Source organism: Leuresthes tenuis, unplaced genomic scaffold (genome assembly GCF_036924035.1).
Source record: "Leuresthes tenuis unplaced genomic scaffold, fLeuTen1.0.hap1 SCAF_10, whole genome shotgun sequence".
NCBI lineage: Eukaryota > Metazoa > Chordata > Actinopteri > Atheriniformes > Atherinopsidae > Leuresthes > Leuresthes tenuis.
In genome coordinates this window covers 36,179,249-36,203,845 of record NW_027325364.1, presented here as the reverse complement: position 1 = coordinate 36,203,845, position 24,597 = coordinate 36,179,249, and the positions used below count along the sequence as shown (strand labels likewise).

The window sequence follows — 24,597 nt, the reverse complement described above, 5'->3', positions numbered from 1 at the left end:
TTTTCCCAACAGAGCACTTTGCTCCCAGAGTTTCTAAAAGCAGAATGGGAGGCAGAGCCTTCAGTTATCAGGCCCCTAAAAGCAGAATGGGAGGCAGAGCCTTCAGTTATCAGGCCCCTAAAAGCAGAATGGGAGGCAGAGCCTTCAGTTATCAGGCCCCTAAAAGCAGAATGGGAGGCAGAGCCTTCAGTTATCAGGCCCCTAAAAGCAGAATGGGAGGCAGAGCCTTCAGTTATCAGGCCCCTAAAAGCAGAATGGGAGGCAGAGCCTTCAGTTATCAGGCCCCTAAAAGCAGAATGGGAGGCAGAGCCTTCAGTTATCAGGCCCCTAAAAGCAGAATGGGAGGCAGAGCCTTCAGTTATCAGGCCCCTAAAAGCAGAATGGGAGGCAGAGCCTTCAGTTATCAGGCCCCTAAAAGCAGAATGGGAGGCAGAGCCTTCAGTTATCAGGCCCCTAAAAGCAGAATGGGAGGCAGAGCCTTCAGTTATCAGGCCCCTAAAAGCAGAATGGGAGGCAGAGCCTTCAGTTATCAGGCCCCTAAAAGCAGAATGGGAGGCAGAGCCTTCAGTTATCAGGCCCCTAAAAGCAGAATGGGAGGCAGAGCCTTCAGTTATCAGGCCCCTAAAAGCTGAATGGGAGGCAGAGCCTTCAGTTATCGGGCCCCTAAAAGCAGAATGGGAGGCAGAGCCTTCAGTTATCGGGCCCCTAAAAGCAGAATGGGAGGCAGAGCCTTCAGTTATCAGGCCCCTAAAAGCAGAATGGGAGGCAGAGCCTTCAGTTATCAGGCCCCTAAAAGCAGAATGGGAGGCAGAGCCTTCAGTTATCAGGCCCCTCTCTGTGGAACCAGCTGCCAGTTTGGCTTCAGGAAGCAGACACCCTCTCTACCTTTAAGATTAGACTTAAATTTTTTCTTTTTCATAAAGCTTACAGCCAGGGATGAACCCCTGAAACATCCCATAGTTCTGCTGCTACAGGCCCAGCCTGCTGGGGGAGCTCCCATGATGCACCTCTCCTCCCTCCATGTACAGATGACATCATTGTTGTCAGTAACTATTGTTTCTCTTTCTCTCAGCAGGTATCCCTGGTCTGGTGTTATGGTGACAGACAATTTCACATACCTGTGAACAGGTATGTTACCTTCACTGACATCACAGCAGATGTTACCTTCACCAGCTGTGATGTCAGTGGTTTATTTGTGTTACTTGGAAACCCCAAAGGTCTTTAAAAAATTTACTTAAATTTTCCCCAAAAAAAGTTTACAGTATTTTTTGAAAATGTCATTTGTGTAAAACTGAACCGGTTGTTTTATTGCTTTGCAAAATTAACTTAAGGGAATTCCTAATAAAAATCCTCCTATTGATTCATGATTACAATGTACAATCAGTACAGACTATATGTTGGTGTTTCACCCGCCCTGGGTCGAATATTAGGTCAGAAGAAGACATCAGGCTGGTACTGGAGTCTGATTCTGACAGCATGTGATGGACACCTGTGTGTGTGTGTGTGTGTGTGTGTGTGTGTGTGTGTGTGTAGGCCCTCGTGCATGATTGTGAAGCTCTGACAGCTCAGACAGGTGTAGATAAGCAACATGTTGGGGTTAGTGAGGAAATGTGTTTTTTGTGCCCGCTGTATTCAGTGGTGTCCCGACCTTAAGCTCTCCGCCACACTCCATCAGGCCGTAGTGGAAGTACAGGTAGCGGGAGGTGACTCTGTTAGCTTCACATGGGCCCAGCCGGAACAAGGACGGCTCGGTCCAAGCCCGCAGCAGGAAGCGGTCCACGCTCACAGTGACTGTATCCATTCCGCACCACACCTCCACGGCGCGCGTGCCTCCGTCTTCAACGCTCTGGTGTTGCGTTGTTGGCGGTATCAGCAGCGAAGAGAGCTCGGCAGGAAGAGCCGTCTTGTAGGGAGCAGGCTGGAACAGCTCGGGTGGTACGAGTGGCCCCGGCGAGTGTAGAAAAATAGGCAGGCGGTGGAATGAGGGGCTGGAAGCTCCAACCTCCTCTGTCTGCGTGGGCTTTGCCTCCTCCAGCCATACCTGGCGCGGAACCGGACCTCCCAGAGTACCATGAAACAATCTCCACAGAAGACAGAAAAACACCAACATGATCCGAAAACAGGAACCTCAAGAGCAGCGAGACGCAGAATCCAGTTGGGAGCTCAGAAGTCAAGTCTGGAGCTGATCTCAGCCCACGTTTCAACTTCATTATCACACCTGCGGCTCGGTTGATTGGAACCTCCGAATGTTACGGACAGGTGCTTTTTCTAAGCGAATGACCGAACCGCAGTGTGAAGAGCATCAACAGAAGTTCAATGAACTGGGTGCCTTCTGGAAGGCTGTGCAATAAATGAAAGACAATTCAGTTATTAATGACCAAGCAAATGATCTTATGTGTATATCACACACACACGCGCGCGCACACGTATCCATATATACTTTTTTATTCCATATTTATTCCATACTATTTCTATTCCATATATACTTTTTAGTGTGCTATATATATATATAACACACTAAAAAAGTCTCTCTCAAATACAGACAGGAAAAGCTTAATTATCATTTAACTTTTGTCCGAGAGGAGAAGAGATTTTTTTAAAGAAAAATTTCTTTAGGAGAGGAAAAAAATCTCTTGTTTCTCTGTAAAATAATAAGAATTCTGACATTCACGCAGCGATAATGTTTTATGTTTTAATGTTTTAGTGTTCTGATGTCATGCCTGGTGAAAAATAAATGTAAGTATATTCATTTTCAGCATACTGCAGTCAGACTGGTTCTTAGTCAGCTCAAAGTGTAGTAATGATTAGTTAACCTGAAGTTTACTATTTTGTAACAACTAGTTTTGTTCTAAGTTTATTTTAGTTGTAATTAAATTGTGGAGAAGCAGAGTTTGACGTGTTTTTATTGTACTTTTGTGTGCCACAGTTGAAGAACTTAAAGTATGCTTAATACACTTCATTACATGGCTGTGTGAGTACTAACTAATGTTTGAGCAGTAAAATAAAGGTTACTGTGTTTTATAAGAATACTAAATTAATATTGCCACTAATATTATGGCAATAAGTTCTTCATTTATGAACAGTATGTTCAATAATATCTTTTGCACATTTCATCAATAAAAATGAGTACTTAATAGTAACTTACCAACATACTTTGTTATTATTTGATAGGTTGAAATACAAGTGAAAAAGATGAAATACAGGTGAAAAAGTGCACTTGTATTTTAGAAAATATGCAAAATTTAGGGCATCCAAATGTAAAAAAAATTTCACAGCAACAAGAATTATTCTGAGAATGCAATTTTGAAATAAACAGTAGATAACTTTATCTGGAAGTATATTTTCATTGAATAAAGTGTACTATAGTACAGTCATGTTAAAGTGTGTGAAAAGGTTATGAAAAATAGTTTCAGAGACCAGCATTACCACTCAGCACATCCTGCAATCCTCCAATCAGTGGTCCAGGATTACAAATACCTTGGTGTACACCTGGACAACAAACTGAACCGGGCCAAGAACACGGAGGCTGTGTACAAGAAGGGTCAGAGCCAGCTATATGTACTGAGGAGGCTCCGGTCTTTCAATGTATGTAACATCATGCTGAGGACGTTCTGCCAGTCGGTGGTAGCCAGTGCCATCTTCTTTGGTTTGGTGTGCTGGGGCAGCAGGCTGAGGGCAGCAGATGCTAACAAGATCAACAAGATCATCAGAAAGGCTGGCTCCGTCCTGGGGGTCCAGCTGGACTCTTTGTTGGTGGTGTCTGAGAGGAGGATGCTGGGTAAACTGCACAGCATCCTGGACAACACCTCTCCACCAGGTGCTTACCTCCCACAGAAGCACCTTCAGCAACAGACTCATTCCACCCCTTTGTAGGACTGAACGTCAGAGGAAGTCCTTTCTACCTGTGGCCATCAGACTTAAATTCATCTACCTCAGTTCAAGAGAGGATTAGTGGAAACACTGCGTCCTGAAGCCAAATACTAATGTCACTTTACAATGACGCTTCTCCTAATCATGATATTTGTTATTTGCACCCAGCACATATTGTACACAGTTACTTATGTTATTTTATGTTAGCTTTATTTGATCTTATTTGTCTATTTTATTTTATGAAGTATTTTCCCCCTTGTTCCATAACTGTTGCACAGCAATTTCCCTTGGAATAAATAAAGCCTCTTGGATCTTGAGTTATGGACCTCCAACTGTCGATCAGCAAGGGGAGAGAACATAGATCAAGAGATAACAGAACTGTCATATTTTGTGGTAAAAATGTTGAATTCATAGATATTTATTGGAATTTATATTTGAAATAGCAGCTCTTGCCATTAGAATATCTCAGGTCACCAAGCAGTGGAATTCTGCCATAGCAGATGGAAATCTCACAAGGTAATGATTTTTGTTGGTTATTGGAAACTAATCTGTTCCTCAGAATTGTACATTTCAAAGTTTATAAAAAGTCCCATGGCCAAACAAATGGCTTTGGCATGACTACAACTTTTTCATCATTCAGTTAATGGAGATATTTGAATATGCTGGCCCACAAATTCATAGTCCAAATTCAATTCTACATGTTTGAATGAGAGCTATGGAAGGTGGCAATATCTTATCTCTTTCTTTTGGATTCTGACCCATGTTGGACTGGTAAGAAATTAGGAACTGACTTTTGAGCTACCAATAGTCTCAATCAGTATTCAGAAATGCTATAAAGTGAGCTGGAAGGAAAAAAAAACTTAATCAAAGGTAATTAATATGTGTAATGCTGGGGCATTAATGATGCAGGAGACAGCTGTATAATGTCTAAAGACAAGCTGGACTGAGTAAACTGTGGAAGAAATAGTCATCACTCATCTCTGACGAGAACGCAATATGAAATGGAATGTAATTTCACCTACAGCAGTAAAACTAAAATGAAATGATGACTAAAATAATGATTTGATTCAGAATATTAGAGAATAAAATTGGACATTACTGGAGAGTTTGCTAAGGTTCATATGAAGTTCTTGTTACTTTACTCAATTTATTAAAAAGAAACGAGACTGGAAACTTTCCCTGCCAGTAGGTGGCGGTAATACACCTCTAACCTGGTTATCTACCACTAATGAGAAAAGAAGAAGAAAATCCACAGTGGTTAGCGCATTACAGCTCATTCAGTGGCTAGTTATTGCTTTTTCCCCTTTAAACATGTAAGTAACTGTGTTCATCTACAAATAAGTTTGCTTTATCGTCTGTTGTTAATGACGAGTTGCTGGTTAAGGTGCTTTCGATCAAACTTAGCTGCAGCCTGAGCTAGTTTACTTGAAAATCCGAGCATAGTCAGGAATAGCTCAAACTATATACGAAGCTAATGTCGCAACTGCCTGATAACGTTGTTATGCTAAACGTGAGATCTGCCCAAAGTACCACCTTTTAATTAAGCGAATTGAAATTTGTTCGGTTTTCATTGTAATCGAGGGGAATCAGGATCACGTTACTAAATTTGGTGAACGTGGCTAAAATGGCTAAAACAGCGTCAGTGTGAGTAAAATGCATCCCGACTGTAAGAAACTGAGCGGAAATGAAATGGGGCTCCTGGTAGGCTCAGGCTGACTGCTTGAACTGCCGAAACATTATAAATCCTAGCACTAAATACTGCCGCTAGTCCACATCAGCTAGAGAAAAGTTGTATTCCTTGGCTAGGTTTTGACCAGTGTTTTTTCTTGCAGCATGGCGGTCAAGTCAGGAGAGGAGCGTCTGAAAGAGATGGAAGCAGAGATGGCTCTGTGAGTACACCTGATTCAACAGGCCGCCTTTTACATTGAGGCTCCCTCTAGCTTTATTTAACCATATACGGGAGATTTGTGCAACACACGCACAATCATCATTCGAACATTTCAGACACAATGACAACACTTGGTCACGTTATTTCTGTTCTGCAGGATGTTCTTGGTTTGAGTCGGAGAACAGCTTTTCTCTGGGACAGTTGGGACCCCAATATGCAAAAAATTGTAACTAACTAAAAACAGATGACATTTGATCAAATACATTTTAATTCAAATTGTTTTAACACTCACTGTTGAAATAAAAGCCCTTTATTCTCCTGAACTACTGAATTAAAGTCCACCCTCTTTCAGTTGAAATATTTAATGTATCAGGACATGATAAAAACCATCAGGCCTTCAGCAGGTGTCAAAATTCAGTAAATTCAACCTCAGATGAACAGCAACAAATGACATTACTTATTGAATAAAACAAGCAATGAGTGAAAAACTAAGTGAACCCCATGATCCAACAGCTTAAAGGGGAACTCTGCTATTTTTAAACCTAGACCTTATTTCTGGCATATTTCTGGAGTAGATCACCAAGAACAGTTAGGCGAAAGTCGGCGTACTTCAGAAGCTGTTTAGATAACTCACGATCGGCGTATATCCATATAACGGAGTGAACGGGGCTTAGAGGATGCAGCCTCTAAATAAGGCATTATCTGTCTTTATTTCACCAATACTTTAAGAAGAATGAATGAATGAATGATTGAACGTGTGCTATAGCTCTGTTAGCTCATAGCTGCTGTTATGTGGCTACTTGCAGCTATAGGAGAGCTAACGAAGGGAATTCTACACAGGCACTCTACTGGGACCACTTCATCCACAGCTATAAACAATTTATTGAAAACATGAACTGTGTTCAAAAGATTAAATGTGCCCCTTCTCTCACAACTCAACTGGATGCACTGACAGACTGATTAGTTGTTTCTGGACTTTGAAGTTTGATGCTGACGGACTTGCTGGAGTGCATTGATGCACCAACACAAGATAATGTTATTGGAGGTTTATTCTCTCCTGCACATATACATGGTTTGACCCAAACTGGCATGGCACCCTCCTCCACATGCTCCACATTTCATTCATCCCAGGCAATGTCCCATCTCACAATACCCTGGACCCTGGCTTTTCAGGAGGAAGTCATCACAATTTGATCTGTTGTAGGCATGTGAAATCGGCTCTGTCTTCAGATCATTTGATCGTGGCCACTGTCAATAGATGATCTGATCGAAAATCACTTCATCCCTATTACAGCCTATTATTTATTCAGAAATATAGGTTTTGCGCCACATCTGCACAAAAGTGTGTGTGGCTCAAAATTAAATTTTATTTTGGTTTAGTCATTTGTGTGAGGAGCATTTAAGCTGATCCCTCAATTTAATAAAGTTATTGTTGTTCAAATATATGCGTGAATTATTTCTTTTGTAACTAAAAAGAAAGATAATATAACCCACCAGCGCAGAGAAGAGTGTTTGGTAAGCAAGCAAGAAGATGAAGAACAGAGGAGACAACGAGGACCTGCGTCCGCGGCGCACACCTGAAGGAAAAAAGATGTGTAATTAAGAGTTTAATGTTCACTCCTCACAGATCAGGGGGCTCTGTATGCAGACATGCTGCTCCATGAGAAACATTTTAAAGAACACAGTAAAGTGCAGGTTCAAGAGATTTATTTTCTTTAACATCTTATGGCATTAAATTAATTCAAGATTGCCTTAAAGATCGCCATTTGAAAAAAAGATCACGATCCTCCCTTCGATAGGCGATCCGATCACTCCATCCCTACTCTGTTATAATCAGTTTGTTCCATTACTTCAGTGGGACTGATGCGACTGTCCAGAGGAAACAGGAGGCAGCAGCTGATGCAGAAATGACTGTGAAAATCTCTGCTTTCATCTCTTTTCTTAACGACACGTTGAGAAGAGCAGATGAGGCTCCTTATTGTGTGTTGATGAATCTGTATGTATCCACAATCACAATGAGCCAGCAGAAAGCAGCATACAGATCAGCAGAAGGGACATGTGTGCACTCTGGAACATTTGTTGAAATATCTTCCCACTATGCTGCTGGAGTTCTGAACATTTTCCGAAGGGGCTGGGTATCAAATCTTTGGAGATATTCCATTTGTATTCTCACATGCCGCCACTCTGGCACACCTGTAGGCACAGAGCCAGCCTTCTTTATCGGTTTGTACAAAGGAGAACACTGCACAAGTTGGTGAACATGCAGAACAACACCGACCCAATCCTCTACATGACCCAATGACCAAGCAACAGGCACAACAGTCTCATACACTGACTTTTTGGGCCATCCTGCCTTTTATGTGTTCTTATTTTCTTTTTGCTAAACAGTAAATGTTTCACTGATATCATTTAACCTTTTAGATGTGATAAAGTATTGTTTTATTCTGTAAATGTCACTACCCCTGCAGTTTTGAGCAAGAGGTTCTTGGCGGGCCAGTACCAGGAAGTCCACCTATCATGGAGCCGGTTCCTGTAGCTTTGGCTGTCTCTGCGGTTCCAATAGTGCGACCAATTATCGGCACTAACACCTACAGACAGGTTTGTATGTTATGGATTACTTAATTTGTCATAACTTCGATTATGTGACCTATTAAAGGGCAACTCAAGCCAAATGAGCCACTGACAGAGAAAATATGTAGAAACATTTTTGTCTTTGTGAAAAGAATTCTCCTTGTCCTGTCCGTCACTTAGGTCCAGCAGACATTAGAGGCCAGAGCAGCTAGTTTTGTTGGTCCTCCACCACCAGCGTTCATGGGCCCAGGTAATATAAACTCCTCGGTGTATTACCCAGCAGTATATTTAAGTTAGCAGTGAGGTCTTGTGTACAATGTATAGACTAAGAAGTGCTGTATGTGACTTGTTGTATAAAGTACTTTGAGTGGTCAGCCAGACCAAAAATATGTATGATATATATATATATATATATATATATATATGTATGTGTGTGAATATGACTATTTACAATGTACAAAGTTAGAATCATGAGTACAACGTTCAGGAATTGGTTAATATGACATTAGTGATTAACACAAATTACATGCAAAAAAAAAAAGGAAGAAAATTCTGCTATGGTTAGTACTTGTTAGTATTTTTAAAGTGAACATCTTCACTTTTTAAAAATGTTGTTTTGTCAGAACAACAACTGCTTATGAAAATAGTCTTTATATATCCAGGATCCAGTCTGGAAGTTACTTGGCATATATTTATTCATCTATCCTTTGTCTAGAGTTAGTGTTGCTGCTTGTGGTTTTAAAAATAGGTTTTTACCCACATGTGGACAATGATGCTGCTTTTAGCCAGAGCTAAAGAGGTGTTTTTGTATCTGGGGCTTTCACGCTGCCTCAGTGGCAGGACACCTTTGTTCTTGTGGTGACTGATCACAGTGAAAGATGTTTCAGAGGTACATAAGAGCCCACCGTGGGGCTCACACCACAGTACGACCCTCTGCTGTCGTACCGTGTGCTGCAGATGGTTCTCTTAAACTCAGTGTGTGTGTGACTTCTGTCTGTCCCAGTTCCTCCAGTTCGTCCTCCTCCGCCTCCCATCATGAGACCAGCCTTTGTCCCACATATCCTGCAGAGACCCGGTAGGATCACCACTGGATTACTCATTCACTGAATTATTAGATAAGATTGATGGCAATAATATTACTGGGTGTTGGCTGGAAGAATGTAACTAGGTGCTGCATCTAGGTGCTGTGTTTGATCGTACCATATTATACAGGGATGTGTGGTGTTGAAACCTGTTCTGAGGAACCAGAGGATGAGTGAATATACCGTAAATTCCAAACTATAAGCCGTTACTTTTTTCCCAGGCTTTGAGCACTGCGGTTTATAATCCGGTGCGGCTGTTTTTTTCTTTGTTTTTTTTATGCCGTCAAAAACATTTTGCCTCGTAACATTAGACTAATAAATTTAACGATTAGTTTGTTTAGTTATTGTAAATCGGTCATCTGTAGTCACCCTCAACATGGAAAACAAACTAAGTAATGCATATGATGCAGCTTTTAAATGAAAGGCGATCTATTCTGAGGTGAGATTGTGAGAGCGACCACGAAGGACTTCCTGAGTGACAGAGTTCTGAGGCTGTTGAGTTCGGACACGAAGATGACTTTGATAGTTTTAGTGCGCAGGAGGAAGATGAAGAAGGCGATCATTGACTTTTCCTGGTAGGTCTTTTTAAAAAAAAAATGTTTTACCAATCGTGTTACAGGCTCTGTTAGAAAAAAAAGCATTTACATCACCTATTTGTGCGTTACTGATAGGTATTTAAGCTAAAACCATCAGTGTTACAGGCACAGTTAGAAAAAAAAGCATTTACATCACCTATTTGTGCGTTACTGATAGGTATTTAAGCTAAAACCATCAGTGTTACAGGCACTGTTAGAAAAAAAAGCATTTACATCACCTATTTGTGCGTTACTGATAGGTATTTAAGCTAAAACCATCAGTGTTACAGGCACTGTTAGAAAAAAAAGCATTTACATCACCTATTTGTGTGTTACTGATAGGTATTTAAGCTAAAACCATCAGTGTTACAGGCACTGTTAGAAAAAAAAGCATTTACATCACCTATTTGTGTGTTACTGATAGGTATTTAAGCTAAAACCATCAGTGTTACAGGCACTGTTAGAAAAAAAAGCATTTACATCACCTATTTGTGCGTTACTGATAGGTATTTAAGTTAAAACCATCAGTGTTACAGGCTCTGTTAGAAAAAAAAGCATTTACATCACCTATTTGTGCGTTACTGATAGGTATTTAAGCTAAAACCATCAGTGTTACAGGCACTGTTAGAAAAAAAAGCATTTACATCACCTATTTGTGCGTTACTGATAGGTATTTAAGTTAAAACCATCAGTGTTACAGGCACTGTTAAGAAAAAAAAAGCATTTACATCACCTATTTGTGCGTTACTGATAGGTATTTAAGCTAAAACCATCAGTGTTACAGGCACTGTTAAGAAAAAAAAAGCATTTACATCACCTATTTGTGCGTTACTGATAGGTATTTAAGTTAAAACCATCGGTGTTACAGGCACTGTTAGAAAAAAAAGCATTTACATCACCTATTTGTGCGTTACTGATAGGTATTTAAGTTAAAACCATCAGTGTTACAGGCTCTGTTAGAAAAAAAGCATTTACATCACCTATTTGTGCGTTACTGATAGGTATTTAAGCTAAAACCATCAGTGTTACAGGCAGTGTTAGAAAAAAAAGCATTTACATCACCTATTTGTGCGTTACTGATAGGTATTTAAGCTAAAACCATCAGTGTTACAGGCACAGTTAGAAAAAAAAGCATTTACATCACCTATTTGTGCGTTACTGATAGGTATTTAAGCTAAAACCATCAGTGTTACAGGCACTGTTAGAAAAAAAAGCATTTACATCACCTATTTGTGCGTTACTGATAGGTATTTAAGCTAAAACCATCAGTGTTACAGGCACTGTTAGAAAAAAAAGCATTTACATCACCTATTTGTGTGTTACTGATAGGTATTTAAGCTAAAACCATCAGTGTTACAGGCACTGTTAGAAAAAAAAGCATTTACATCACCTATTTGTGTGTTACTGATAGGTATTTAAGCTAAAACCATCAGTGTTACAGGCACTGTTAGAAAAAAAAGCATTTACATCACCTATTTGTGCGTTACTGATAGGTATTTAAGTTAAAACCATCAGTGTTACAGGCTCTGTTAGAAAAAAAAGCATTTACATCACCTATTTGTGCGTTACTGATAGGTATTTAAGCTAAAACCATCAGTGTTACAGGCACTGTTAGAAAAAAAAGCATTTACATCACCTATTTGTGCGTTACTGATAGGTATTTAAGTTAAAACCATCAGTGTTACAGGCACTGTTAAGAAAAAAAAAGCATTTACATCACCTATTTGTGCGTTACTGATAGGTATTTAAGCTAAAACCATCAGTGTTACAGGCACTGTTAAGAAAAAAAAAGCATTTACATCACCTATTTGTGCGTTACTGATAGGTATTTAAGTTAAAACCATCGGTGTTACAGGCACTGTTAGAAAAAAAAGCATTTACATCACCTATTTGTGCGTTACTGATAGGTATTTAAGTTAAAACCATCAGTGTTACAGGCTCTGTTAGAAAAAAAAGCATTTACATCACCTATTTGTGCGTTACTGATAGGTATTTAAGCTAAAACCATCAGTGTTACAGGCACTGTTAGAAAAAAAAGCATTTACATCACCTATTTGTGCGTTACTGATAGGTATTTAAGCTAAAACCATCAGTGTTACAGGCACTGTTAAGAAAAAAAAAGCATTTACATCACCTATTTGTGCGTTACTGATAGGTATTTAAGCTAAAACCATCAGTGTTACAGGCAGTGTTAGAAAAAAAAGCATTTACATCACCTATTTGTGCGTTACTGATAGGTATTTAAGCTAAAACCATCATTGTTACAGGCACTGTTAGAAAAAAAAGCATTTACATCACCTATTTGTGCGTTACTGATAGGTATTTAAGCTAAAACCATCAGTGTTACAGGCACTGTTAGAAAAAAAAGCATTTACATCACCTATTTGTGCGTTACTGATAGGTATTTAAGCTAAAAGCATCAGTGTTACAGGCACTGTTAGAAAAAAAAAAGCATTTACATCACCTATTTGTGCGTTACTGATAGGTATTTAAGCTAAAACCATCAGTGTTACAGGCACTGTTAGAAAAAAAAGCATTTACATCACCTATTTGTGTGTTACTGATAGGTATTTAAGCTAAAACCATCAGTGTTACAGGCACTGTTAGAAAAAAAAGCATTTACATCACCTATTTGTGCGTTACTGATAGGTATTTAAGCTAAAAGCATCAGTGTTACAGGCACTGTTAGAAAAAAAAAAGCATTTACATCACCTATTTGTGCGTTACTGATAGGTATTTAAGCTAAAACCATCAGTGTTACAGGCACTGTTAGAAAAAAAAGCATTTACATCACCTATTTGTGCGTTACTGATAGGTATTTAAGCTAAAAGCATCAGTGTTACAGGCACTGTTAGAAAAAAAAGCATTTACATCACCTATTTGTGCGTTACTGATAGGTATTTAAGCTAAAACCATCAGTGTTACAGGCACTGTTAGAAAAAAAAGCATTTACACCACCTATTTGTGCGTTACTGATAGGTATTTAAGCTAAAACCATCAGTGTTACAGGCACTGTTAGAAAAAAAAGCATTTACATCACCTATTTGTGCGTTACTGATAGGTATTTAAGCTAAAACCATCAGTGTTACAGGCACTGTTAGAAAAAAAAGCATTTACATCACCTATTTGTGTGTTACTGATAGGTATTTAAGTTAAAACCATCAGTGTTACAGGCACTGTTAGAAAAAAAAGCATTTACATCACCTATTTGTGTGTTACTGATAGGTATTTAAGCTAAAACCATCAGTGTTACAGGCACTGTTAGAAAAAAAAAAAGCATTTACATCACCTATTTGTGCGTTACTGATAGGTATTTAAGCTAAAACCATCAGTGTTACAGGCACTGTTAGAAAAAAAAGCATTTACATCACCTATTTGTGCGTTACTGATAGGTATTTAAGCTAAAACCATCAGTGTTACAGGCACTGTTAGAAAAAAAAGCATTTACATCACCTATTTGTGTGTTACTGATAGGTATTTAAGCTAAAAGCATCAGTGTTACAGGCACTGTTAGAAAAAAAAGCATTTACATCACCTATTTGTGCGTTACTGATAGGTATTTAAGTTAAAACCATCGGTGTTACAGGCACTGTTAGAAAAAAAAGCATTTACATCACCTATTTGTGCGTTACTGATAGGTATTTAAGCTAAAACCATCAGTGTTACAGGCACTGTTAGAAAAAAAAGCATTTACATCACCTATTTGTGTGTTACTGATAGGTATTTAAGCTAAAACCATCAGTGTTACAGGCACTGTTAGAAAAAAAAGCATTTACATCACCTATTTGTGCGTTACTGATAGGTATTTAAGCTAAAACCATCAGTGTTACAGGCACTGTTAGAAAAAAAAGCATTTACATCACCTATTTGTGTGTTACTGATAGGTATTTAAGTTAAAACCATCGGTGTTACAGGCACTGTTAGAAAAAAAAGCATTTACATCACGTATTTGTGCGTTACTGATAGGTATTTAAGCTAAAACCATCGGTGTTACAGGCACTGTTAGAAAAAAAAGCATTTACATCACGTATTTGTGTGTTACTGATAGGTATTTAAGCTAAAACCATCAGTGTTACAGGCACTGTTAGTAAAAAAAGCATTTACATCACCTATTTGTGCGTTACTGATAGGTATTTAAGCTAAAACCATCAGTGTTACAGGCACTGTTAGAAAAAAAAGCATTTACATCACCTATTTGTGCGTTACTGATAGGTATTTAAGTTAAAACCATCAGTGTTACAGGCACTGTTAGAAAAAAAAGCATTTACATCACCTATTTGTGCGTTACTGATAGGTATTTAAGTTAAAACCATCAGTGTTACAGGCACTGTTAGTAAAAAAAGCATTTACATCACCTATTTGTGCGTTACTGATAGGTATTTAAGCTAAAACCATCAGTGTTACAGGCACTGTTAGAAAAAAAAGCATTTACATCACCTATTTGTGCGTTACTGATAGGTATTTAAGCTAAAACCATCAGTGTTACAGGCACTGTTAGAAAAAAAAGCATTTACATCACCTATTTGTGCGTTACTGATAGGTATTTAAGTTAAAACCATCGGTGTTACAGGCACTGTTAGAAAAAAAAGCATTTACATCACGTATTTGTGTGTTACTGATAGGTATTTAAGCTAAAACCATCAGTGTTACAGGCACTGTTAGAAAAAAAAGCATTTACATCACCTATTTGTGCGTTACTGATAGGTATTTAAGTTAAAACCATCGGTGTTACAGGCACTGTTAGAAAAAAAAGCATTTACATCACCTATTTGTGTGTTACTGATAGGTATTTAAGTTAAAACCATCGGTGTTACAGGCACTGTTAGGAAAAAAAAGCATTTACATCACGTATTTGTGTGTTACTGATAGGTATTTAAGCTAAAACCATCAGTGTTACAGGCACTGTTAGTAAAAAAAGCATTTACATCACCTATTTGTGCGTTACTGATAGGTATTTAAGCTAAAACCATCAGTGTTACAGGCACTGTTAGAAAAAAAAGCATTTACATCACCTATTTGTGCGTTACTGATAGGTATTTAAGTTAAAACCATCAGTGTTACAGGCACTGTTAGAAAAAAAAGCATTTACATCACCTATTTGTGCGTTACTGATAGGTATTTAAGTTAAAACCATCAGTGTTACAGGCACTGTTAGTAAAAAAAGCATTTACATCACCTATTTGTGCGTTACTGATAGGTATTTAAGCTAAAACCATCAGTGTTACAGGCACTGTTAGAAAAAAAAGCATTTACATCACCTATTTGTGCGTTACTGATAGGTATTTAAGCTAAAACCATCAGTGTTACAGGCACTGTTAGAAAAAAAAGCATTTACATCACCTATTTGTGCGTTACTGATAGGTATTTAAGTTAAAACCATCAGTGTTACAGGCACTGTTAGTAAAAAAAGCATTTACATCACCTATTTGTGCGTTACTGATAGGTATTTAAGCTAAAACCATCAGTGTTACAGGCACTGTTAGAAAAAAAAGCATTTACATCACCTATTTGTGCGTTACTGATAGGTATTTAAGCTAAAACCATCAGTGTTACAGGCACTGTTAGAAAAAAAAGCATTTACATCACCTATTTGTGCGTTACTGATAGGTATTTAAGTTAAAACCATCAGTGTTACAGGCACTGTTAGAAAAAAAAGCATTTACATCACCTATTTGTGTGTTACTGATAGGTATTTAAGCTAAAAGCATCAGTGTTACAGGCACTGTTAGAAAAAAAAGCATTTACATCACCTATTTGTGCGTTACTGATAGGTATTTAAGTTAAAACCATCGGTGTTACAGGCACTGTTAGAAAAAAAAGCATTTACATCACCTATTTGTGCGTTACTGATAGGTATTTAAGCTAAAACCATCAGTGTTACAGGCACTGTTAGAAAAAAAAGCATTTACATCACCTATTTGTGTGTTACTGATAGGTATTTAAGCTAAAACCATCAGTGTTACAGGCACTGTTAGAAAAAAAAGCATTTACATCACCTATTTGTGCGTTACTGATAGGTATTTAAGCTAAAACCATCAGTGTTACAGGCACTGTTAGAAAAAAAAGCATTTACATCACCTATTTGTGTGTTACTGATAGGTATTTAAGTTAAAACCATCAGTGTTACAGGCACTGTTAGTAAAAAAAGCATTTACATCACCTATTTGTGCGTTACTGATAGGTATTTAAGCTAAAACCATCAGTGTTACAGGCACTGTTAGAAAAAAAAGCATTTACATCACCTATTTGTGCGTTACTGATAGGTATTTAAGCTAAAACCATCAGTGTTACAGGCACTGTTAGAAAAAAAAGCATTTACATCACCTATTTGTGCGTTACTGATAGGTATTTAGGCTAAAACCATCAGTGTTACAGGCACTGTTAGAAAAAAAAGCATTTACATCACCTATTTGTGCGTTACTGATAGGTATTTAAGCTAAAACCATCAGTGTTACAGGCACTGTTAGAAAAAAAAGCATTTACATCACCTATTTGTGCGTTACTGATAGGTATTTAAGTTAAAACCATCAGTGTTACAGGCACTGTTAGTAAAAAAAGCATTTACATCACCTATTTGTGCGTTACTGATAGGTATTTAAGTTAAAACCATCAGTGTTACAGGCACTGTTAGAAAAAAAAGCATTTACATCACCTATTTGTGCGTTACTGATAGGTATTTAAGTTAAAACCATCAGTGTTACAGGCACTGTTAGAAAAAAAAGCATTTACATCACCTATTTGTGCGTTACTGATAGGTATTTAAGCTAAAACCATCAGTGTTACAGGCACTGTTAGAAAAAAAAGCATTTACATCACCTATTTGTGCGTTACTGATAGGTATTTAAGCTAAAACCATCAGTGTTACAGGCACTGTTAGAAAAAAAAGCATTTACATCACCTATTTGTGCGTTACTGATAGGTATTTAAGCTAAAACCATCAGTGTTACAGGCACTGTTAGAAAAAAAAGCATTTACATCACCTATTTGTGCGTTACTGATAGGTATTTAAGCTAAAACCATCAGTGTTACAGGCACTGTTAGTAAAAAAAGCATTTACATCACCTATTTGTGCGTTACTGATAGGTATTTAAGCTAAAACCATCAGTGTTACAGGCACTGTTAGAAAAAAAAGCATTTACATCACCTATTTGTGCGTTACTGATAGGTATTTAAGCTAAAACCATCAGTGTTACAGGCACTGTTAGAAAAAAAAGCATTTACATCACCTATTTGTGCGTTACTGATAGGTATTTAAGTTAAAACCATCAGTGTTACAGGCACTGTTAGTAAAAAAAGCATTTACATCACCTATTTGTGCGTTACTGATAGGTATTTAAGCTAAAACCATCAGTGTTACAGGCACTGTTAGAAAAAAAAGCATTTACATCACCTATTTGTGCGTTACTGATAGGTATTTAAGCTAAAACCATCAGTGTTACAGGCACTGTTAGAAAAAAAAGCATTTACATCACCTATTTGTGCGTTACTGATAGGTATTTAAGTTAAAACCATCAGTGTTACAGGCACTGTTAGTAAAAAAAGCATTTACATCACCTATTTGTGCGTTACTGATAGGTATTTAAGCTAAAACCATCAGTGTTACAGGCACTGTTAGAAAAAAAAGCATTTACATCACCTATTTGTGCGTTACTGATAGGTATTTAAGTTAAAACCATCAGTGTTACAGGCACTGTTAGAAAAAAAAGCATTTACATCACCTATTTGTGCGTTACTGATAGGTATTTAAGCTAAAACCATCAGTGTTACAGGCACTGTTAGAAAAAAAAGCATTTACATCACCTATTTGTGCGTTACTGATAGGTATTTAAGTTAAAACCATCAGTGTTACAGGCACTGTTAGAAAAAAAAGCATTTACATCACCTATTTGTGCGTTACTGATAGGTATTTAAGTTAAAACCATCAGTGTTACAGGCACTGTTAGTAAAAAAAGCATTTACATCACCTATTTGTGTGTTACTGATAGGTATTTAAGCTAAAACCATCAGTGTTACAGGCACTGTTAGAAAAAAAAGCATTTACATCACCTATTTGTGTGTTACTGATAGGTATTTAAGCTAAAACCATCAGTGTTACAGGCTCTGTTAGAAAAAAAGCATTTACATCACCTATTTGTGCGTTACTGATAGGTATTTAAGTTAAAACCATCAGTATTACAGGCACTGTTAGTAAAAAAAGCATTTACATCACCTATTTGTGTGTTACTGATAGGTATTTAAGCTAAAACCATCAGTGTTACAGGCACTGTTAGTAAAAAAAGCATTTACATCACCTATTTGTGCGTTACTGATAGGTATTTAAGCTAAAACCATCAGTGTTACAGGCACTGTTAGAAAAAAAAGCATTTACATCACCTATTTGTGCGTTACTGATAGGTATTTAAGCTAAAACCATCAGTGTTACAGGCACTGTTAGAAAAAAAAGCATTTACATCACCTATTTGTGCGTTACTGATAGGTATTTAAGCTAAAACCATCAGTGTTACAGGCACTGTTAGAAAAAAAAGCATTTACATCACCTATTTGTGCGTTACTGATAGGTATTTAAGTTAAAACCATCAGTGTTACAGGCACTGTTAGTAAAAAAAGCATTTACATCACCTATTTGTGCGTTACTGATAGGTATTTAAGTTAAAACCATCAGTGTTACAGGCTCTGTTAGAAAAAAAAGCATTTACATCACCTATTTGTGCGTTACTGATAGGTATTTAAGCTAAAACCATCAGTGTTACAGGCTCTGTTAGAAAAAAAAGCATTTACATCACCTATTTGTGCGTTACTGATAGGTATTTAAGCTAAAACCATCAGTGTTACAGGCACTGTTAGAAAAAAAAGCATTTACATCACCTATTTGTGCGTTACTGATAGGTATTTAAGCTAAAACCATCAGTGTTACAGGCTCTGTTAGAAAAAAAAGCATTTACATCACCTATTTGTGCGTTACTGATAGGTATTTAAGCTAAAACCATCAGTGTTACAGGCACTGTTAGAAAAAAAAGCATTTACATCACCTATTTGTGCGTTACTGATAGGTATTTAAGTTAAAACCATCAGTGTTACAGGCTCTGTTAGAAAAAAAAGCATTTACATCACCTATTTGTGCGTTACTGATAGGTATTTAAGCTAAAACCATCAGTGTTACAGGCACTGTTAGAAAAAAAAGCATTTACATCACCTATTTGTGCGTTACTGATAGGTATTTAAGCTAAAACCATCAGTGTTACAGGCTCTGTTAGAAAAAAAGCATTTACAGTATTTGTTTTTGTTACCATATGCATTAAATTAAAAGTTGTAACATCCTTCTGTGTAAATATCTTATATTACACTGTGGACACCTGCGACTTACAAAGGGGGATATTAAGAAAGTGATACATAAAAAGTTACAGCTGGAAGAGGGTGTACACTTTTGTTGCATTACTGCACAATGGAAAGAACCCCCCCCCATGAGCCAACATCTTGTAGAAGCACCCTTAGCAGCAATAACTTCAAAGTATATATGTGTGTAAGTGTGTGTGTGTTTTCTGTGTGGTTAGGTGGTCAAAGGCTGCAGATGATGCGTGGTCCTCCAATAGCACCTCCTTTGCCCCGACCCCCTCCACCTCCTCCGATGATGGTCCCTCCTTCCCTGCAGGGTCCAATGCCTCAGGGCCCCTCTCAGCCCATGCAGCACATGGCAGCTGCTCCTCAGGTCGGTGTCGCCTCTTTACAACATGGTTTAACTTCTTATTGGAATGTTGTCAGCAGTTTGTGGACAGGGGAATACTCCTGATGCTGATGTCTCTTAACACCGTTGTTTAGCCTAAATTATTACTGTGTTTGCCCTCAGGTTCGTAATTTATCCTCAATGGTGTCATCGCCGCCTGCAAGACAGGTGGCCCCGCCCTCCATCAAACCAACACCATCCATCATCCAGGCAGCACCGACTGTGTATTCTGCTCCTTCTGCCACTATTGGACAGAAGAGGAATGATGTCCGGGCTCAAAGACAAGCCAGAATGGTACGTGCACATTGAACAATGTTGTTTTTTTAAATGTATTTTTAAAAATGTTATGCTCTTTAAAAAGAAACTTTGGATTACTGCTAAAGCGTACTTTAGACTTCTCCGTCATTTCGATGATGTCAGGCTACGTCGTAGCCTGACGTGCACCTCCAAGAAAATTCTACAACTACACATCGTAAGGGCTGTGATTGGTCCGCTCAGAACGTCATTTCCAGCAGTTGCTTTTTCCGGTCTTAATGGCTGTACATGGCGAAGAAGCTCATCCAATCGGCCCGTTGACATTCAAAAGTATCCAAAGTGCATTTGTTCATCCAGGTCCCTGTAAATTCACTGGTTCAGCCTCGGCCGGTCGTACAGACCCCCCCGCAAACCTCTTCTCTGTCGCCTGCTTCAACATTTGCACTATAAGCATTTGTTCTTCAATACTGATGAGCTCCAGCTGCTCCACCTCAGTTGCCATGTTTTACTGTTGTTAACTGTGACCAGAAGAAAAAGCAAGGATTCAGCTTTAACCTGAAACCACACAAACACACAGCCACACCCCCCTACCAGCATGGTGAACTGCAGAGCAACGTGTTTAAGTATAAACTTAGCATGACTCTGCTATGTGTTAGAAATATAGGGGAGGGGCTGTGTATTAGTAAAGGTGAAACAGTTTGTGACACGGTGGAGACGGTGCTCGGTTTTAGCTGCTTGTTGTCAGTTTCTGAACCAGAGGGACTGATGTGGATCTTTCAGGAGGAACTGGCAGCACGGGTCGCAGAGCAGCAGGCGGCAGTAATTGCAGCAGGTCTTCTTGACAAGAAGGAGAACGACGACAGCAGCGCTGTCATCGGTCCAAGCATGCCTGAGCCTGAGCCCCCCCATACTGAGGTGAGTGTACAAGTTTGCTCTGAGCCCTTAATCCCTAATCTTTCAATATGTTCGACATCCTGATGCTGTCAGAAGTGCCCAGACAGAAAGCTTAGTGCACAATTTGGTCCAAGGTTGTAAGATAAGAGCCGTGATTTATCAGCCCAGTCTGTGGGAAACGGGTAAGAGTTCACTTTACAGCCAGTGAAGTTTGTAGCTGTTGACTTCCATCTGCGCCACATTTGGCCTTCTAACAGAACATCGCTCCTAAACTTGGACAACAGTTATGGTGTCTAAACTGTCACTAAACAAGATCTTCTGACTTGATTCTGATACCAAGGAAAACCCCATTTTTCATACGACAGAGGGAAAATGACTCAATATTTGAATAAACAAGGCATTGGAGCAATGCTTACAAAACCTTTTTTAATGAATCCATGATTTGGGTATAAAGATAGAAATGTTTTTTTTAAAAATCAGAATTTCTCTTTTGATTTAAAGGGAATTTGTCACAGATTATTTAAAGAGGAGATATCACAGAGTAAATAATTATTTTCCAAGAAAGAAATCTAGTTATTCTGTTTGTTTTCATACACAGAGGCTGAAGAGTTCAATGAATCCTTTGATATTAAGCCCTTCTTCTGAGATCAAACTATATATTTTGTAGCTTAAAGCGTTTATTACTAACACATTCATCAGGATGATGTTGAGATGGAATGAATAATAATGTGTGTAGCTGCATGCTGACTGAAGTCATGTGGTTGACACATCAGTCACTTCCATAGAGAGAGCGAGTGAGTAACTGGAGAATGTAGTAGTCGTCTCCATCTGCATCCTTATGATGACTGCCAGGAGAGGGGCCTGATAACTGAAGGCTCTGCCTCCCATTCTGCTTTTAGGGGCCTGATAACTGAAGGCTCTGCCTCCCATTCTGCTTTTAGGGGCCTGATAACTGAAGGCTCTGCCTCCCATTCTGCTTTTAGGGGCCTGATAACTGAAGGCTCTGCCTCCCATTCTGCTTTTAGGGGCCTGATAACTGAAGGCTCTGCCTCCCATTCTGCTTTTAGGGGCCTGATAACTGAAGGCTCTGCCTCCCATTCTGCTTTTAGGGGCCTGATAACTGAAGGCTCTGCCTCCCATTCTGCTTTTAGGGGCCTGATAACTGAAGGCTCTGCCTCCCATTCTGCTTTTAGGGGCCTGATAACTGAAGGCTCTGCCTCCCATTCTGCTTTTAGGGGCCTGATAACTGAAGGCTCTGCCTCCCATTCTGCTTTTAGGGGCCTGATAACTGAAGGCTCTGCCTCCCATTCTGCTTTTAGGGGCCTGATAACTGAAGGCTCTGCCTCCCATTCTGCTTTTAGGGGCCTGATAACTGAAGGCTCTGCCTCCCATTCTGCTTTTAGAAACTCTGGGAACCACAAGGAAACCTGCAGCCTGAGAGCAAAGTGCTCTGTTGGGAAAACATGGTACAGTGAGGTCACCTTGATTGAGTTATTAGAGATATTATATTCCATTCTAACCTTGACAAGCAGCCAGTAAAGTCATTTATAATTGGAGAAATATGATCTCTACTGTTAGTTCCTGGTTGCATCATTTTGGCTTTTCATAGAGCTAATTGGACATCATGTCAAAGGGAATTACACCTTGAGGCTCTTTTTGACTGCAGGAACTTGATTGTTCTCATAACTATTGGAAGGAGTTCCTCTTATTTGGTTCTATACCACAGGAAGTCCATAGAAATCACTTTTTCTTTCTTTAGTTCCTGCCTTGAAGTTGTTGGCTTGACCAATAACTGTACAGTTACATCATCATTTTGTCACTTAATTTATTGGTTGAGCAGAAAAATGCAAAAACCAGGTAAAGTGTTGCCCATAAAAACCTGCGTGATATCATGCATTATATGGAGTAACATGATCACACCCTTCTGGAGTATTCATCGTGTGTTTCCCCAAACTGAACTGGACTAAATCTTACAGGAAATACAGATTCTTCTGCAGGCACCGTTACTGTTCATCTGTTCAACTGTGCGCTGAGGTCACACAAGTAAGGCCATGTGATGTCTGGGTGTGTGTTTTCCAGCCTGTTGAAAGTGCTGCAGAAGACAAGAAGAAGTCAAAGAACGAGAAGGTGAAGAAGTGTATCCGCACGGCAGCAGGGACGTCCTGGGAGGACCCCAGTCTGTTGGAGTGGGAATCAGGTAAAGCTGCTGCGGGGACACTGTGGAAAAAGGTCTTTACTTCTACTTTCTGCAGGCTGTAGGACACAGAAAACGTGGCTCTTTTCAACATACTAATATGTCGCAGTTGCAGAAAGATATTGATCATGTAAAGGCACCAAACTACCTGCAGAGGCAACATTTTTCTTGCTGTGACTTGGAGCCGATTCCTTAAAACCTCTTCAGACCCCTGATATAGATTCAGTTAGAAACTGACAACAGCCACTAATGACTCAGCAAAGCAGACAGGAGCTCGTTCTGGTGTCAGAACATTTTCTTATCATCTTATTCTCCCAGAGTAGCTTTTCTTTTCCGTGCACGGATCAGCCTCATTGTGCTTCCAGGTGGACAAACACACGAAATGCTGAATGTTTAGAAATTTAGCACGAGAGGCACATATAAATGCCTTTTCACTGCCTGACCCTTTGATGCTGTAACAGTGAGTGTTTGACCCTTCTTTTCTCCCTTTGTTGCAGATGATTTTCGTATATTCTGTGGCGATCTTGGTAATGAGGTCAATGATGACATACTGGCGAGGGCCTTCAGCAGATACCCATCTTTCCTTAAAGCTAAGGTTGGGCTGTTTGTGTTTCCTTTACCTGTGAGCACTGGAAAGGGAGCTCTACAAGCTCTGTTGTTGTGTGTTGGGCATCATTCTGGTCACTTCTCACTCTGTTGCGCACGTGTTTCATGGAAAAGCATTTTATGAAATGATAGAATATCCCAAAACAATCTTCAAAGAACTAAATATTTTTTGGATGGCTAGCTTTATATCCCCATTTAGGGGAAATGTTGTTGTTGCACAGCAACAAACAACAACTTGGACTTAAATTCATGTCAGACCTGAAGGAGTCCACACCTTTTTCTTTTTTTCTCCCCGAGTCCATAGAAAACTCCTTGGATCTTTGCTTATTCTAATGGAAGTGTGTGTGTTGTGTTACTGGTAACACAACTGTTGTCATCATCATATGGACTGTTGTCATCAGGTGGTCAGAGATAAACGGACTGGGAAGACCAAAGGCTACGGCTTTGTCAGCTTCAAAGATCCAAACGACTACGTCAGGGCCATGAGGGAGATGAACGGTCAGTCTCTGCACACCCTGGACTGTCGTCATACACTTTCTCTCAACCATGTTTTGAGCTCACTCTGTTTCTTTGTCTGTTCAGGGAAGTACGTCGGCAGCCGTCCTATCAAACTAAGAAAGAGCATGTGGAAGGACCGCAATATGGAAGTGGTCCGCAAGAAACAAAAAGAGAAGAAGAAACTTGGCCTCAGATAGTTTTTAGGCGTGTGTGTGTGTGTGTGTGTGTGTGCGTGCGTTCTGCTCTCCAGTAGACAAAAACTGTTGTGAGATCTTGATTCTTATTTTGATCTGTCCAGTCAAGAGATGAGAAATGTATTTGTTGTTTATACTCTCACTGTAGCTCCTTAATAAAACCACACCGTTATCTGCTCTGTTCTCAGTTCTTATAAATAAATAAACCACCAGCTGTTTTATTTTCATCATTTTAGCCCTCAGAGCTAT

At 39.1% G+C, this 24,597-nt stretch overlaps 2 protein-coding genes across 3 annotated transcripts in view; both read left to right on the top strand.

The window, feature by feature from the left end:
- tcaim (T cell activation inhibitor, mitochondrial) overlaps positions 1-24,597 on the top strand; it is a 382,005-nt gene that overhangs the window by 4,754 nt on the left and 352,654 nt on the right. The window lies entirely within an intron of this gene.
- On the top strand, positions 5,099-24,516 carry rbm42 (RNA binding motif protein 42). Of its 2 annotated transcripts, none has more exons than XM_072395018.1 (12): positions 5,099-5,164; positions 5,685-5,759; positions 8,227-8,356; positions 8,510-8,579; positions 9,333-9,404; positions 19,538-19,692; positions 19,831-20,001; positions 20,743-20,877; positions 22,936-23,053; positions 23,548-23,645; positions 24,058-24,154; positions 24,239-24,516. In XM_072395018.1, exons 2-12 carry the CDS (start codon positions 5,704-5,706, stop codon positions 24,349-24,351), a joined length of 1,215 nt encoding a protein of 404 aa, XP_072251119.1. In that variant the 5' UTR covers positions 5,099-5,164; positions 5,685-5,703; the 3' UTR covers positions 24,352-24,516. The 2 variants fall into 2 exon arrangements, with proteins under 2 accessions (XP_072251119.1, XP_072251120.1); XM_072395019.1 differs by lacking the exon at positions 5,099-5,164 and adding an exon at positions 5,165-5,183 and having other exon boundaries at positions 5,703-5,759.

Coding starts and splice junctions, on each gene's coding strand:
- rbm42 (XM_072395018.1), top strand. CDS start 5,704: ATGGCGGTCAAGTCAGGAGAGGAGCGTCTGAAAGAGATGGAAGCAGAG. Junction 23,054..23,547: donor TCTGTTGGAGTGGGAATCAG/GTAAAGCTGCTG, acceptor CCTTTGTTGCAG/ATGATTTTCGTATATTCTGT. Junction 24,155..24,238: donor GGCCATGAGGGAGATGAACG/GTCAGTCTCTGC, acceptor TTGTCTGTTCAG/GGAAGTACGTCGGCAGCCGT.